The 17,951-nt window shown below is 34.3% G+C and overlaps 1 protein-coding gene across 2 annotated transcripts in view; it reads right to left on the reverse strand.

The window, feature by feature from the left end:
* Nucleotides 1–217: 217 nt before the first annotated feature.
* The window catches only part of LOC145268254 (uncharacterized), a 125,873-nt gene continuing 108,139 nt past the window's right edge, over nt 218–17,951 (reverse strand). For both annotated transcript variants that reach the window (XM_080124594.1, XM_080123980.1), the window contains exon 3: nt 218–708. In XM_080124594.1, the coding sequence (XP_079980720.1) occupies nt 603–708 (106 nt within the window). In that variant the 3' untranslated portion in view covers nt 218–602. The remainder of the gene's footprint in view (nt 709–17,951) is intronic.

Below are 17,951 nucleotides of genomic sequence, written 5' to 3' on the forward strand. Positions count from 1 at the left end.
TATTTCTCCGAAACTCCACGGATTAAGGACTATCCACTTATTTAGTGTTTCCTTTTCAGATTAAATATGTTTTTAACTCATTTCAAAGTGTTTTTAACATGTTTTATTAACTGTTTGCTCGTATATATATATATATATATATATATATATATATATATATATATATACATTATTTAAACATATATATATATTGGATTATTTATCTTCCACCAGACTATCCAGTCATGTGTAATCACCTTTTTCTTCACCATATCCCCTCTGCTTCACTTTTTTTTGTTTTCAAGTAAGACTTACTTGTTGTTTCATCAAATACTTTTGCATGCAAAATCCGATCCCGCATTTTGCTAATTTCTACCCTCTGATGAGAAGGAAAGTATTTCTCCGAAACTCCACGGATTAAGGACTATCCACTTATTTAGTGTTTCCTTTTCAGATTAAATATGTTTTTAACTCATTTCAAAGTGTTTTTAACATGTTTTATTAACTGTTTGCTCGTATATATATATATACATTATTTAAACATATATATATATATATATATATATATATATACATTATTCAAACATTTCAATTGTCCAACGTCTTAAAACGGGTCACTTCATTCATTTGATGTCTGTAATAAATATAGAGGTTGTTCCAACATGACGGGATCTACTTCTGCGCTTCTCGCTGTTTATTTTCATTCCACGGTGCCGATATTTGATCAACCTACAAAAGATGAGATACAACATTCATATTAAAAAACAGTTTTTAGAAAGCTAGTATTCAGATTATATAGATATAACGTTAGATGACGTCACAAACCTATTATTCCTTTTTCTCTTAACGCACACGTAACGAAAAAAGAGTTTGTCTTTTTAGTTTTAGACATAACTTAGGGCTAAATACACTGGGTCTTTATCATAGTTTTATTTATATAATATAACTTATATTTAATTTTTTTATTGTTATTTAACCCCAAACAAGACAAAGTACCTCGAAGTTGAAAGTGGCTACTATTTCAGACCACATTTGCAGGGATAGTATATAGGGAGTTGGGCAACGAGATTCTCTCCACATTACACTTGAAATTCTGCATCACAGTTCAATCCAGGAAGCAGAGGCCCTAGAGATAATTTCAAAGCCTAGCAGTTCGATAGAAGAAGCTATTTAAGTAGAAAGATTTCCGACATCTCGGGATCGCTAAAGTATAGGGGTAGTGTTTTGCTGTTATCTAGTTTGTCGGGTATTTACGTCAAAGGGGTACAAGCAAATTTAAAGTACTTGGATAACAGGCACAGGGATGCCATATGGGACAGAAGTTTGGTTCAGAGTGTTGGAATTATTAGGTTTGCGATTCTTTTTTAATCGTGTATGTGTCAGCAATACTCCTTGCATGGGCGAATAATAATAATAATGTAGATATACACGCTACTTCCATCGATTTCTCATGAGTGGACATTTACTTTTTAATTTCGAACATCTTAAGTTCTAAATTTTACATATTATTTATCCGAGAGACTATCAATAAAAAATATACCAACTTTGTAGTTCTTTGTTATTTTAGTATTTTACTTTTAGATGAACATATAAACTGACATACAGGCAAATATTTGCGCTTTATATATAGACTAGCGGGGGTACCCGGCGATGCCCGGGTGTTTTGAGGTAAATCAAAACTCCGTGGGGTGTTAAATAATTTAAAAAAATGTTTTGGTAGGTGAGTATGAGAATCGAACCCGTACCCTTGAGTTGGAAATTAATGTGTGAAAAAAAAAGTGCTACGTTAACCATTGAGCCACGGCGACAGACAACGTTAGGCAGGTTTTAATTAATTTATTTATTTAAATATAAAAACAGGCGTGCGCAATAAAAGTTAACTCTGCTGCTCCCATTTGGCCTAATTAAGAAGGTCAAATAGAAGTCGCGCAGCGTTTGGGTTTGTTTATCCAAATTTGACTGTTTCTTCCCCCAACAGATGTTGGGGAGGGGAAAGCAGCTCCCAATTGTCCAGATTGAATCTGATATACAAGATTGATCAAAGCTGATTGCTTCTGGACATTTTTCCCCGGCGCAATGCCGAGAATATGCCGTTTGAATTTAGTTTCACTTTATTTATACTAAAAAGCCCTATCAACACGCGAGAAGCCAAAATAGCAATAATTTTGTAAAAGTCGACGTAAATAAATCTAGATGCGACGCGCTTTCCCAAATCGTACATATTATTATTTAGGACCCATATAAACAGTTGTAAGCGATCGTAACGACCTCGGAACCGTGTGCGAGAAAAGCTTTTTGAAGACATACACGAAATGACACACACATTTTGCCTTTTATATATATAGAAGAAGATTATATTATTGTTCATTTGATGTTATTGACGAGACTCAATTAAAAAAAAAACTACTTGCTATTGTGCATATTTGAGAAGTGGACGCATATGAAATTTTTTGTGTCAGTACCACCAGCACAATATATTCTACATTAGTTTTATTAGAAAATAAATAAATTTTTACATATTTATTAAGAAAATCAGTTTGTATTACCACACATAAGTAAACTCTGTGTTTACGTTTGACAGCCTCGTGGCTCTTTCTTTCCTTATTTTGTCCTTTAGATTTTACATTCCATGAGCGATGTTTTTGGCAAATAGGGACGACCTAATATTTTCTTAGTCGGTATTTATCCATCTACCACTTATCGTTGGTAAAAGTTTGACCATTAAGTGTTGTTTTTAGCTCCTTACATCAAATGACTTCATGTCTTGTCTGAAGTGATTTCAATAAATACAAACAACAAAAATGTCTGTTTGTAAGGTTCATTAAGCGAAAATTAAGCAATTAATTGGCTATTTTTCTCATCTCCTTTTACTCGGTTTTTACTTATTCGTTTCTTTGTACTTCTTAAGACTATATATCCACGATCAAGAGGAGCTAATTAAATTTTCTGCATCCTCCTGAGTTTTTTCTTTCTTTTTACCTCTGATATGTGAGTTCTCGCGTGGAGACATGAGAACGAGGCAATACAGGCAATGGCAGGAACAAGAAAATGAGTAAATGAAGATAGTAAGATATTACTTCTGCCTGTGATAGTTATGATACGCTAAACTCAAATTATATCGGACTAAGACAGATAGATATAATTTGTATGCTTTTTATGTGTAGCCATTTTTCTTCTTTGTTGTCTTCTACAACTAATATTAATGCGTTCACCATTTCTTATAGTCAGCGCCGCACTGATTCCTTGTCTAGTAATCACTACATAGTTAACTTTGTCTTTTTCTTCAGCATGGCCGCTTCAGTGTAGTTAGCTGAAAACATTTCTTTCGCACAGAAAGGGAGTAAGACATTTGTTTGGAATTTTAGTTTTAGTATATTTGGGAGGAAACTCGAGAAATATACGAATTATTTAATCCCGAACAACGTCAAGTATTAGTTGTTGCAATTGAATGATGATGTAAAGAAAATAACTTCATACTTAACTGATGACTTTGTATGCGTTATATCTCATAAAGAAGAAGGAAAACAAACGACCAAGTTCTCTCTAATTCTCTCTCCTCTGATCTTGAACACGTGGTACAATGGGGGAAGAGGTGGCTGGTCACTTTTAATGCATCCAAAACTAAGCTTCTATCTTTACATCATCAACGCTCTGAAACCCATCTGGCATCAATTGAAATGGATGGCTCTCGTCTTGGAGAGGCTCCATGTTTTGACAAACTTCTGAGTTTGACCTTTACTCCTGATCTAAAATGGAACACGTACATCAAATCTGTTGCCAGGGACGCTGGGAAAATGGTGGGATCCTTCTACCGCTCCAGAAGATATCTCACTATTGATGCAATTCTCTATCTTTATAAAAGCCAAGTACGTCCAAGGATGGAGTACTGCTGCCACATCTGGACAGGAGCTGCTAAAAACAGCCTATCCTGCCTTGACAGAGTACAAAATAGACTTCGTGGTTTAGTGGGTAATGCCTTTTTCTCTTCCCTGCAACCTCTCTCCCACAGAAGAGACGTTGCAAGCCTGTCTTTGTTTTATCGCTATTTCAATGGCAGGTGCTCGTCTGAGCTCCAATCCCTCGTCCCCCCTCGCCAATCTTTCATGATAAACACCCGTCTGGCTGAAACTACTGTCAATAATTTTCCCCACTCTTTATCTGTGCCTAGATCCAAACGTAGATTCCATGGGCAAAGCTTCTTTCTTAGAACTGCACGCCAGTGGAACTCTCTGCCGCTTGCCTGTTTCCCACCTGACTACAACTTGGACGTCTTCAAGTCCAACATAAACAAACTTCTGACAAACCGCCCCCTTAAGTAAGACACTCTATCAAAACCCCCAATACTAATGATTACTACAATACTATCTCATTGATTACTGTACACGCAATAACCCTTATCCCTGAGTGGCCTTCGAGCCTTGATAAGTGGCGACCCCCATGTAAAAAAAAAAAAATCGCGCTTGGAGATTATCAAAGTTCGCTTTTCGTTTTTATAGCATTATTGGCCAACTATCGCGTGTAAGGTTCCATTATCATACTCGCATTATTAACAATGTGTCTCGTGCGACTTCTATGGTCATACTGATAAAAAAACTTTGTTTCTTATAAACTCGACAGAAAAACTTGACGTCATTAATTTCTTTTCTTATCTGTTTGCTGCTTTAACTCATCTGAAATCTACAGTTTAGCTTTCTAAGATTTAGTGCCTAGGAGTCCATCTGCATTTACAAATTTAATGAAATTACAACCTGTGCTACTCGCCAGACTCAAAAATTCATATTTGTTTATTATACGTCGCTATTCGACGTAGGTCCACTCATAATGTCAAACCTTGTAAACCATTATGTACGTATTAAGAGTTTCTACACATTTTCATTGGAAATAAAAATGTATGTGTTAAATATATTGAGGAAAATGTAAAAATATCCAAATAAACAATAAAATATATCTTACATCATGTATATATATATATATATATATATATATATACATAAATATATATATATATATTGTAAGATATATTTCATTATATAAAATATATCTTACATCGTATATATATATATATATTGTAAGATATATTTCATTGTTATTATATTGCTATTTAATACATTTAATTACTCCTCTTTACCCTGTTCAACTTTTCTATCCTGATAAATTTGTTTTGTTAGTGACACTTCTTTATTAGCTTCATGTAATATATCATACTTATATAGAAATAATTATTTTTATAATTTGGTCATTTTATTTCCATATGTGTCTACATATGTATGTACAAAACACGTAATAAATGAGAATGCTGACAAAAGAAAAGTCAGTGCTTCAATATATATATATATGAGATATATTGATAAGTATTAGAAACCAGTTGAATCCACATAAAGTGAAAAGGATGAAATAAAAACTATATAGCTAACAAATGATGAGTTTCTTGTGTTCATCATTAATTTAAGTCAATTAGAAAAATCACATGAACTTTGTTTTTCAAGCATAACTCAATTCAAGAACACCAGGAGATTGTTTAGTATATACATCCTCAGTAATCTATCCGACAGCATATTTTTTCTCTTTGGATGTCGCGCTGTGGTATTATCTTGTGTAGTTCTAGGCGGTCCACCCTACTAGCTTTTACCTTCTATCTTTTAGTAGTGCTAATTGAGCTAATTACATGCGAAGCTTCTACCAACTAACATGGATGGAGCTGCTCAGACATTTTGTAGATCAGAGTACTCTTGGACTTGTACTCTGATATTCAATCTTCATCTTCTGGCATTTCGCACGAAGAGAGATAAAAAATAATTCACATTCATAACTAAATATATAGTTTATACTTAGTACAATCAAAGATTAACTAATGAAAGTGTAAATAAGTTGCTAAAATGAAAGTCGAAAGATAAAGACTGGATATACTCAGTAATTAATTCATACAACAGAAAATTTTGCCACCAGATGTGCGCAATATATAAGTGGATGCCACTGGTATGTTTGCTAGGCCTTTCATAGATATCGCCTTTGTTTCAATGGTTTGTCATCTGATAAACATTTTTGAGTTATATAAAACGCGCTTAACTTTGTTGTATTTTTCAAACCCGATTCTATGGCTTCGATAATTATATTTTTTAGTTATTTCTAGATAATCATAAACAGATAGTCTCGTAAAGTCTCGAGAAATCTCACGAGAAACCAGAATAGACACAAGAAAACACATTCAACAATTTACTGTTTGCTTTGTTTCGTTTGGAGTTCATTTTTAACTTGCTTTTATTTTACAGGTTTATCTTTATATGCACCTGATACCTTAAAGTCTTTTAAAGTTGAAAATTTGTTATTTCTAATCAAGAAATGTCCGCCATACGTACTCCCTAGTGATATCGATTTGATATTCAGAAGGGAGGGTGTGATTAGGGTGGTAAGTTTTCAGTTACGAATGTGCGAATAAACCGTTATACCGTCGTGGACGCATATTGTTTTCATTTGCTTATAAATCGACTCGAACACCAACGAAATATCCGAGAAACATGTTACATGTATTTGTGCGTGCGAGGGGGGGGGGTAGAAAAAGATAGACAGAGGCAGAGACGGAGAAGAAGACCAGAATGATAGTCTTATAGCTCTCCTTGCTATACCTTGCCACACTGTGTGTACTGCTCTCTATTGAAACAGCTATCAGAAACGTGTTTTAATGGAATTCGAGCCAGACAAATGATTTTATACGTTTGGGTTGGATATCTACCAATTGTTTCTCACTATTAGACATGGTCACAATAAATCGCACTGTCGGTAAAGCTCCAACCCCTGTTGCATCGCTGCAATGTTGCATCCTGCTGTCTGTTTTACAAAACTTTAATGGATTGTGGTTTGTTGAACGCTGAAAATTTGGGCCCCCTCGACAGACATATTCCCTAACCCTAACCCTAACCCTCGACAGACATATTCCCGCCAAACAAGCAGCAGAATACCCTCGTTCAATTTCGATAACCTTAGTTGCCGAAACTCATGTTACTCTAATAATTTCATCCCTTGGACTGCTATAATTTGGAATTCCTTACCAGTTTCCTGCTTCCCTTACTGTACTAAACCGCAGAAGTTTAAATGTGATGTAAACAGAAACCGTTTTGCTGTACTTCCCAACATCCCATAATAAACACAATCTATCGTAGTAGTATCTTACGTCCAATTGGCAATCTGGTGTTAAAAGAAAAAAAAAACAGTAAAAAAATGCAACCATTTGAGTTAAGGGACTAAAAATATCACTTCAATATCAAAACTTAAATATGTTTATATGGAAATAAAAATAAAAAAACAATGAGAAATATTGATCGAGCGAAAATGATATGTTCTGCCAGTATTCTGTTTAAGTATCATTTTTATTTTTGTTTGTTTTGCTTTGTTTGTTTTTTTTTTGGGGGGGGGGGCGATTGAACATGATTAAAAAGATTAAAAGAATAGTTTGGAAATTATTATATTTTTATATTAAATTTATATGCGACACTCGTTTACTATCGAAATTCTTAAATATTTGGGTTTTTTTCTCTTTCAATCGCGTAATTACCTATTAGGCTGGTTCAAAAATAATGTCGCTTTTTGACGTTCAACTTTATGTCAAAAAACGACATTGTTTTTGCACCAACCTAATAAAATATAGAAAAGGTCTGATTTGGGGTAAGTGATTAAGTAAAGATGATATTATTATTATTATTATTATTATTATTATTATTATTATTATTATTATTATTATTGTTGTTGTCGTTGTTATCATCATCATTATCATCATTATTATTATCAGTATTATCATTATCATTATTATCATCATCATAATCATCATCATTATTATTATTATCATTATTATTATTATTTGTATTTTGTTTATATTTTTACAGTGACGCAAATCAATCTAATAACCGATCAAATCTTTATAATTTCTAGAAAAACCATGAACAAGCTGTGACACAATGACGTAGCTCCTTTTGAGGGATCTGGCGCTTCTACATTAATAAACCTTGTTCCATACTTGATCTGTATTTGTGAGGTGCAGATGTGTTAAGCAGGTGTTTGTGATTTTGGAAATGTCTTGCTATGACTCAAGCCAAGAATGACAGTCTGTTTATAATATTGAACCAAGGCAAAACGATATAAGACCTTAAAATTTGAAAGGTCAAACCCGAAAGAAATCATGGATACAAAACACAACAATGTTTAAACATTATGTATGAATGCACCCCTCTCTCTCTCTCTCCCTCTCTCTCTCTCTCTCTCTCTCTTTCTCTCTCTTTCTCTCTTTCTCTATTTCTCTCTTTCACTTCCCTTCTCTCTCATTCTTCGTTAAAAGAGAGAATTAAAGATAATTCTACTTTTTTAAAGCAGTTGATGCTTGGGTTCTGAAGTCGATGGACGGACGCGATATAGCATGCGTTTGGTTTCAACTGGTCTTTATAAAAATATGCTCCTCATTGTTAAATCTTAAATAAATTATATTTTTATAAAAATGAATTTGTTCGCTATTTTTCTGTAAGCGTTAAATCCCAGAATGCCATTAATACCGACGATGGACAGATGCCTGTAACGACGCAATGAAGACGAGAAGTGACCAATGCCAGCCAGTTATAGCCGACGACATATCGATCCGTTTTTGTTGATGTTTCCAACATGTGCCTATAGTTTAGATATCGTTTGGATATCGTTTATTCCTCCGGAGAGCTAGTTGCGTTCTCAGGAAGTTCCTCAACCAAGTAATTCTCCCTGAGGAAGCGTTAGGGTTAGGGTTAGGGTTAGGGTTAGCGTTAGGGTCGTAAAGCAACAAAAATAAGTGTTAACAGAGGCCCACCCTAATGTAAAGAGTGGTTTTCTAAATAGTAAATATTATTATGTAGAAACTCGTTCTTGAAATGCTATAGTCTTTGTTAATACTCCATGCATGAGCGAAGAGTGGCTTTGTAGAAGTACAAGATACTCCTAAGTGTGAGTAACCTTCTAGTACGGTAAAGAGAGCTCACGTTGCTCGCAGCAGACTTAACAATTACCTCAATATATTTGTTCCAATTCATGTTGTTGGTTAAGGTATCATGAGCCATGGCAATCAGTGGTTTATAAGGTTTCTTAGAGGAAATAAAATTTGTCTTATCTGCATTCAACGTTACTATCCAGTTTCTGCACCGTTCTACTACAGACTGGGGGTCTTCCTCTAGAGTTTTAGCTAATACCCTTAGATATGAATCCGCCCATTTCCCGCTCAGGTTAGTTATAAGGAAAGTGTCATCAGCAAATATACTCATCACAGAGACAATTTTATCATGGGCGCCATTTATGAATATCAGGAATAATAAAGATCCGAGGTTTCCCTCCTGTGGCCGTATTTTTATTATGTTGTTTTGATTTACGACCATCAAGAACAACCTCAATTTATCTCTCATCTAAGAAGGATTTGATTAGGTTAAGTATGCGTCCAGTAATACCACATGATTAAGTTTTTATTACCAAATGATTATGCCAAACAAACGTAAATGTCTTAGATATGTAGACGGCTATTAACCTAGCACACCTTTTTCTCCAGTGCGTTGTATATAAGTTCGAATATTACTTTTTGGATATCTGCAGTAGAACGGGCTTGTTTGGAGAGAACTGAAGCAACCTTAGCATTTTAATAGTATAGCAGGGATAAGATTGGTCCGACGTGCAAACATGGGAAGGGATGATCATTAGGCGTGGCTTCTGTCTGCAAACAGAAATTTGGGAGCGGACGGTTTGTTGGGTCTAAGGTTGAGTTAGAGAAACCCCGTCAGGCAGGCAGATGTGCATTTTGATTGCCGTGCAAACAATCTCCATGTGTAATAGTAGAGGAATTGTCGATTGATTTATTTACCGCGCTGTTATATTTTTTTCAGAAATGGCAAGTCCCTAATTTCTGCACCTAAATGCGTTTTCTGGTGACTAAGGAATACTTTTCTTAGCTGCGGCTTTTTCTCTCTTTCAATTAATTCTGACTTTTACAAACTTTTGTTTATTTTTATTGGACTTATATTTTATAAGTCCGCCGAATGCATGCTAGCCATGAGCGATGGCAGCTGCACAATCAGAGATTCACGATTGTGGAGAGTGCGTTTTGGTAACAAGTGCGGAACGTGTGCTTCAAATGCTGCTTTTAACTATTCATTAGCTTCATTTGCACACTGCTGCATAGAAAGAGAAAAGGTACTACATCATGGAGCATCTAGCATGCAATGGCTTCCCAGTAAGCTTTCTTATAGTAAGCACACAGACACAAATAAACACACACACACACACACACATATATATATATATGTGTGTGTGTGTGTGTGTGTGTGTGCATGTGGGTATGTGTATATATATATATGAATTCATATATATACAAACATGTCACATGGAAATGGACGGTCCCCTTTCCATGTAAATAAGAATATTAGATAAGTGAAAATAAGATTAGGATAAGCCTAGAATCGAAACCTGTAGGCAAAGTTAAGAAATGGAATGTTAGAAATTTAGTCTAGTGTTGAATTCTATTAGAATAGTTAAATATTGTTTATATCGGAAAAAGAGTTGATTGTCCATTCTTTTAGAAATCGGGATAGTAAAAATGTCAGCTAAAAGAATGAACAATGCAAATTAAATTACATTGTTTAAAAATAGGTTAGATTAGAATTGAGGATTCTTTTGTTTGTCAAAACTGTGTTGGACAAACATACAAAAAGCCACGTGAAAAGAGTCACGTTTGAAAACACACTTCTGACGTCATAGACAAAGGGAGATTCTCAATGTAGGATCTAAGAGCTAGTTAGTTAGTTAGGAGAGAGTTGAGGAGAGAGTTAGAGAGTTGGGCAGTCAGTTGGCAATGAGTTGGTCATTTGATGAGTTGGAGTCAGAGCTCCTTGGAGGCGAAGGGTAGAAGATTAACCATGTTGAATTCCTGACGTCATCATCGTCAGATGAATAAAGAAGTCATCATTATGTTGTGTAAGTATTGTCTTGGTTCGCATCCTTCATCACGGACGAAAAGTAATTGTGTTTATCATCTTTTAATGAACATGGTGAAACCCTTCGAAGATTATGTATCTCCTCTCTTCTCTGTTAAGAACTGTGCATCATATCACCCCTTCCTCGGTATATGTTAAGAAGAACAATTCCCTGTCTGATATATAAATGTCTTCCCCTCAGGAATTGTCTCAGCCGTCGTCATGATGCAATGTCATTATCATTCTATTAGCGATGTTATAAGGACGGTTATATATGAACATCCCAAGGAGTATATAAGAACTGGTATACATGTTTCTTTCATCATCGTTATATATGTTCCCCAATATGAACTCCGCGTCATCTCCAATATATCCACCTGCTATTCAAAACACAAACACACACACACATATATATATATATATATATGTTTTAAGAAAAATAGAAAAACCGAATGAAATTATTAAAAAAATCAACGTTTCGTCCTTATTTCAGAGGACATCTTCAGGATAATTGAAATAAAAATGTAAGAAAAGAAAAAGTCATAGATCGTGCGAAAAAGACAGTTTATATATATATATATATATATGTGTGCGTGTGTGTGTGTGTGTGTGTGTGTTTCTCTGCTAAAGTTTGATATATTTCTAGATATATCGATCATTCATAATGCTAAAGCATTTTTTTTTACTAAACCTAAAAGTAAAATAGAATTTTTTTTATATTTTCAAAATATTCTCGTGTGGTGAACAATTTCCAATTTCCACAAAATATAAAGAACAGGTGGAACTGATATTTTTATTTACTTATTTATCTAGTTATTAATTCACAACGTGTAAGTTTTATTTTGATCACGTTCAAACTTTTAATGAATAAATTTATATACCCAATACATGTACAAACAAGAAATCAACGTTTTTTTTAGATTGAAACAGAATCGGATTAAGATGGCGAATCGGGAACAACTAAAGAGTCAGGGTAAATTTTATGACAAATATGTTATTTAATTTTTATATTTTACTCAAATTTATTTGGTCCTGGCGAGAGCAAACTTTCCAAAAGGTCGTTTTTAACGTGGGAAAAAATCCAGAAAGTTGCTTTCTAGATTAGAAGTAAAAATAAGGATTGCCTTAGTCTGGAAAGACAGGTAAAACGTAATATAATCGGGATGGATACTACCCTTTGATCCCAGTCTGTAGGCCCGGTTCTATTAAAAATTGATTTTTTTATTCAAACAACAAACTCAATAACGTATCCTAGAAAATATCTGACATGTTGAATCACACACACACACACACACACACACACACACACACACACACACACACACACATATATATATATATATATATATATATATATATATATATATATATATATATATTGATCCTTGCGCGAAAGCGGAGGACACAAAATGTTTTAAATAATAATAATAATAATAATAATAATAATAATAATAATAATAATAATAATAATAATAATAATAATAGAATAACAATAACAAAGTCTTTCGCTGGCGAGGACTACTATTGAGCGTAACCAGTTATACACTCCTTTTGAAATTTTCATCACTATTTTTTCTCGTTATCTACTGAATATTTTTAATGACACCTATATTAAATATGTTCCTTATTAAATTATAAATATTTTCTATTCTGAAAGAAGTTTAAAAAAATTTAATCTAAAAAGTTAAGAAAATTCAGATTTTTTCATTATTCAGACATGTATGACAAAGAGGAAGTTGCAAAAAAGAGTTGTGGTATGAGGAGAATTACGAACTGAAACAGAGAGAATATTCAGACCTGTAATAATACAAAGAGGGGGTTGCAAAAATGAGTTGTGGTGTGAGGAGAAATACAAACTGAAATAGAGAGGCGGAGAGTTTTTATAAATACATACAAAAGCACATTCATCTTTTTTTAAATCCAAATTAATAGATTAAATAAAATATAATCTTAAAAAGATACGATACAAGTTAGAAAAGCATTACATCCGAGGCATGAAAATTGTTAAACAAAATGTTTTTACTATAGGCTTTAAAAATAAAGGTACAAGCTTCAATTTGGAATTTATTTATCTTCAAAGTACACTTTTATACATTTTATAAAGTAAGGTATTAAATTTTTATACCTTAATTTGTAAAATTTATAAAAGTACACTTTTAAGATAAATAAATTTCAAATTGAATCTTGTGCCTTTATTTTTAAAGCCTATAGTAAAAACATTTTGCTTAACAATTTTCATGCCTTGGATGAAATGCTTTTCTAACTTGTATATATATATATATATATATATATATATATATATATATATATATGTGTATGTGTAAAAACACGAGAATTGTAAAAAAAAAGAAAAAAGTCTAAAATTCTTTCTTAGTATAAAATCACTAAACAATTATCAAAGGGAACAATCTGTCGTATCCAACATTTCCCAACGGATGGTTTTGTTTGTGTAAACGTCGTTCATATCGTTAATTCAATCATCTTGTTATAACACTAGAACTCATGACGCCATATTGAATAAAGTGAGTTCGTTTAATCGAACTGATGGAATGCGGTGTAGAATGAAATCACAAGTCAATAGTTTCCAATTCGATCCATATGTAAACAGCATAATAAGTTTATCAAATATAGAATCGAAGAATTGACGTTTCCTATGTGGTTTACAATCTACTATTTACGTGCATTCCTACGATTTGATGTTGAGAAAACCAAAATGAAAAAACTCTGAATTGGAGTTCAAAAACTCAGTTCAGAAATAATTCTATATTCACTGAACAACAACAAAAAAAAGACGTGTAGTATCAGAACAGACCCTACACTTTGTTTTGAGCAAAAAGTCAAGAAAGTAGTTTCGGTTGACTCATGTTTTAACACGTGCAATCATGTCTCTGTTCATCCCAAAGAAGTCAGATTGCCACTAGAGTTTAAAGCAGCTACTTAGTCAGCAAGGTTTCTGTTCATATTACATTTAATTTTTTGCATCTTAGTACCATGGGGCCCACGAACAGCGGAAATGGAATGCCAAGTACACTCTTTCTTCTTCCCTGCTAGCTCTGTTTCACAGACATTGCGTAGCTTGTCTCGGTTTTTTATAATATATATTATGTACCATTGATCGATCTATTTCTTGCTTCCTATGTTGCAGCTGGATTGACTCGTTAGTCTTGTGGTATGCATCAATTCGCTGTTTTTATAAACCATTGAAATTCAGCTTCCTATCCCAGTAGCTTCTTTTAAAGAACTGAAGCTAGTGGAATTCTCTTCCTGTTGGTTGTTTTTCTTCTAATTTTAGCCTTGGCATTTGCAAAACATTTCCAGTCTTTGCGATAATCATCTTTTATTATTTAGTTTTTTACATTAAGTGGCTTCACACATCGTCTTGACAGATTTCCATATAAAAAATACCCGATGAATAAGTTATGTGAGTAGAAAACCTTCCGATATGTACGGACTTTTATAGGGAAAGAGGTGTAATTTTGCTGCTTTTCGGAAAGGCCAGGTTTATTTACGTTGAGGGGAAAGATCATCGAATATCATTCCGTTGGAATATTTGTAAAACAAGCGGATGCAACAATGTCGTGATATGGCAGTGGCTGGAGCTTCGTAGATAATGTTGCACCTAATAGTATCATATGGGTTAGACCTCTATCCCGCTATATTTTAGCCAGTCTGAGAAATTGTCTTCAGATGGATGGGCTGTCGCATAGCCTCCTTCCAGTCACTAGACAATGTGGGATCAGGTGGTCTGTTTCCTGGGGGCCTTGCACTTTGGGCAGATTGGGTAGTTTATTTGTCTCCACCTGTGTTTGTTTACTGCAATCCTGCAGTGTCTTGTTCTAATCGTTCACGAAGGATCACTGCATTCTTTAAAACTAGGAGTTACATCGATCGAAACGTTAAAAAATAACAATAAAAATGAAAACAGTAGCCCGGAGAATCTTTAGGTGTATGCTGTCGAACTCTGAAATCCGTCTGTAGAATGTTCTACGCGGAAGTTCGAACGAACTAAATTCACGGGTGTAGTATGCTCTCGTTCCGTCAGCCAAGAAATTCGCAATTGTATTTTCGGTCGCCCACACTAAAAATTAAACCTGCAGCCTTCAAAAGAAAGTCACAAAATATACTAACCACTGATCCACAGGTTAGAAGTATACTTCTTCCATTATTTCTACGAAGGATTCATACTTGTGATTTAATAAACATAACATTATTTTTTTCGTTGTGAAACATAATAGAAAATTGAAATTGAAATTGAAATTGAAACTCTAAAAACCACAAAACTTTGTTCAAATTGTGATAAACTTCCACACGACTAAGGTTTCGTTAATAATGATTTTCCTATAAAACTGTTGATACCGCGCCAAACAAAATTGCTCGAGAAAATTGTATTTATGCTTCAGGTTATACTATCTCCTAACAAATACTTTCAGGTAATAAACGAGGTTTGCGTTATTCCTTGATAACAATGCATAAGAAATCTTTCAAATGAAACAGTCCAAATAGAGATAGACGAGGAAATGCGGGGATTATACAATATTGTCTAGAAAATAATAAAAAATAACGTAGTTTTGACAGGTTTCCTGGCTAAATAATTCAATGTCGATTTGGATTAGGCCGATTTCTCAGTTAGAAACCCTGGACTTTAAAATAGACTTCTAAGAGAAGTGATAAATACGCCAACCATACATCAATTTGAACAGGTGATGTGTTAATTTCGACCAAACTTTATCTACATGAGAGTTGAAGTTGTTTGATTATTTGGATTATTCGGCCTTCAGTGTTATTCTCACAAAGATTTTGTCCATGTTCTACTCTTAACCAGCTTTTAAACGGGTCTTCCAAACTAAATTAATACAAAAAAAGTTCCATTACAGTATTTTATAAAGGTAAAGATTGAATGCTCAAATAATTCTCTATCGAGGTTAGATACCCCCCCCCAAAAAAAAAAATATCCATGCAAAATTATGTGAGGGAAGATTATTTTCAAATATTCTCCGAAACTGAGAACGGAGTAACAGTCTTATATAAGCTAAAATGTTCGAACATTCTCTATCGAGGTAGTTAAAGACAACAAAAACAAAATAAACAAAAGCATTTTTAATTAAAAATAAATGAATAAATAAAAATACAGAACCCATAATGCCACCCATTACCCCCAACATTTCCTCTTAAGTACCCGCTATAAACCAGATAGGACTACTAGTTCTTCCCTCATCCTCGATAGGAACTCAGCAACGCGCGGTCAAACTCTTCCAAAGCTAAGTTATGCCATTTTCTATCTATAATTTTGAAATCCATCTGTCTTGATATCACAAAAACTTATGCAGACATTATTTTCATTTATTTATTTTTTTCAGGTTTGACTAACTTTCTGAACATTTCAACTGCACTTATCTTTCTTTTGCTCTTTTTTCTGTTTGTTTTTTCTTCAAATTATATCTGTACTATTAAATAAACACTAAACAATGCTTTTTCTCAGCAGTGTGCATTATTTCTTAACCAATCTAAACTTAGTACCCAAGCCAAATTGTTCTACTCATAATCAGCTTTTAAACGGGTTCTTCCAAACTAAATAAATACAAAAAAAAAACTCGACCTCACAAATTGAAAGTTCCATTACGGTATCTTATAAAGGTAAAGCTTGAATGCTCAAATGATTCTCTATCGAGGTTAGATAAAGCCAAAAAAAATCCATGCATAATTATGTGAGGGAAGATTATTTTTAAATATTCTCCTAAACTAGAAAAGAAGTAACGGACTTATATTAAGTAGATATTAATAAGTCCTTACAGTCTTTTTTTAATGGAGAGTAGATAATAAACTATGGTTGTGTTATCGGCAGCTCCAGTAACTCTCGCTTCTCCTTTTTTATCCCTCAGTCCTCATTTCCAATGAGTGATTTTTCTGACAAAGGGTGAAGAAAAAGATGCTTTCCACGTCGTGAACAGTAGTCCGAGATGTCGGAAATTTTTCTGTTTCTATGTCTATCCTTGTGGCAATGTCACTAGTAAGGTTTCACATGGGCTGACGTTACCCGCCTGATAGTCAGGGACCCGAAGCTTGGTTAACCACTAAGGAGGATGTCCTATCAGCAGGTGTAAAGTACTGGGGCTGCTGTATTGCCATTTGGTGAATGGATTCTGGACCATGCAGTAGTTTCTTGTGGGGCATCTGTATGCCATACTAGTGGGTAGTTGTTACGGTTTTACCTCATCATGTGCTACAAAAATAAATTCCTCTCTTTCTCTCTCTTACTTTCCCTCTCTGTCCTACTCATACCAAGTCTGTCGACCTGTTCCACAAACCCCCAAAAACTCAACATGAAATATCTAAAAAAAACGAATAAACCTTGAACACTATCCTCCAACGTAGACCCCTACTACCATGTCTCCTTCTCCAACATCAGGGGTCCACGTTCCAACCTTCCAGAGGTTGAAACCCACTTACAGAAGACGAAACCGGACTTACTCTTTCTAAGCGAAACTGGCATAAGGCCGACCACTTCTCTAGATGAATTCATAATTAAAGGATACTCTAATTTAACATCTAAATCTGACCCCCAAGATCGCCATGGACATGAAATATGCGCCTACATTAAAGATGTCTTTCCGTGTGGTAGAGATTTCTCCAGAGAAGACCCTAATTTGCCTTATATGTGCTTCCAGGTTGCACTTGATTACACTACCGCATTCATATTTGCCCTCTATCGCTCACATAACAGCGGGGTTACTGTCCTTATCTTAGAAAATTGACCTCATCCTGTCTGCTCATCTTTCGGCTTCCATTCACATTTGCGGTGACTTCAATGTCCATAATGTGGAATGGCTGACCCACTCAAATAAGACAGATGATGAGGTGAGTTCTGTCATAATTTTGACATTGCCTATGACCTCACTCAGATTGTTAACGAACCCACGCGTGTGCCCGATACTGCTAGTCAATACGCAAGCCTTCTAGACCTTTTCTCACAACTTCCTCTGAGCTATGTTCATGTTCCGTTCTATATCC

The sequence above is a fragment of the Euprymna scolopes genome, chromosome 1, assembly GCF_053919585.1.
Source record: "Euprymna scolopes isolate OS-2025 chromosome 1, ASM5391958v1, whole genome shotgun sequence".
In the NCBI taxonomy this organism is placed as follows: Eukaryota; Metazoa; Mollusca; class Cephalopoda; order Sepiida; family Sepiolidae; genus Euprymna; species Euprymna scolopes.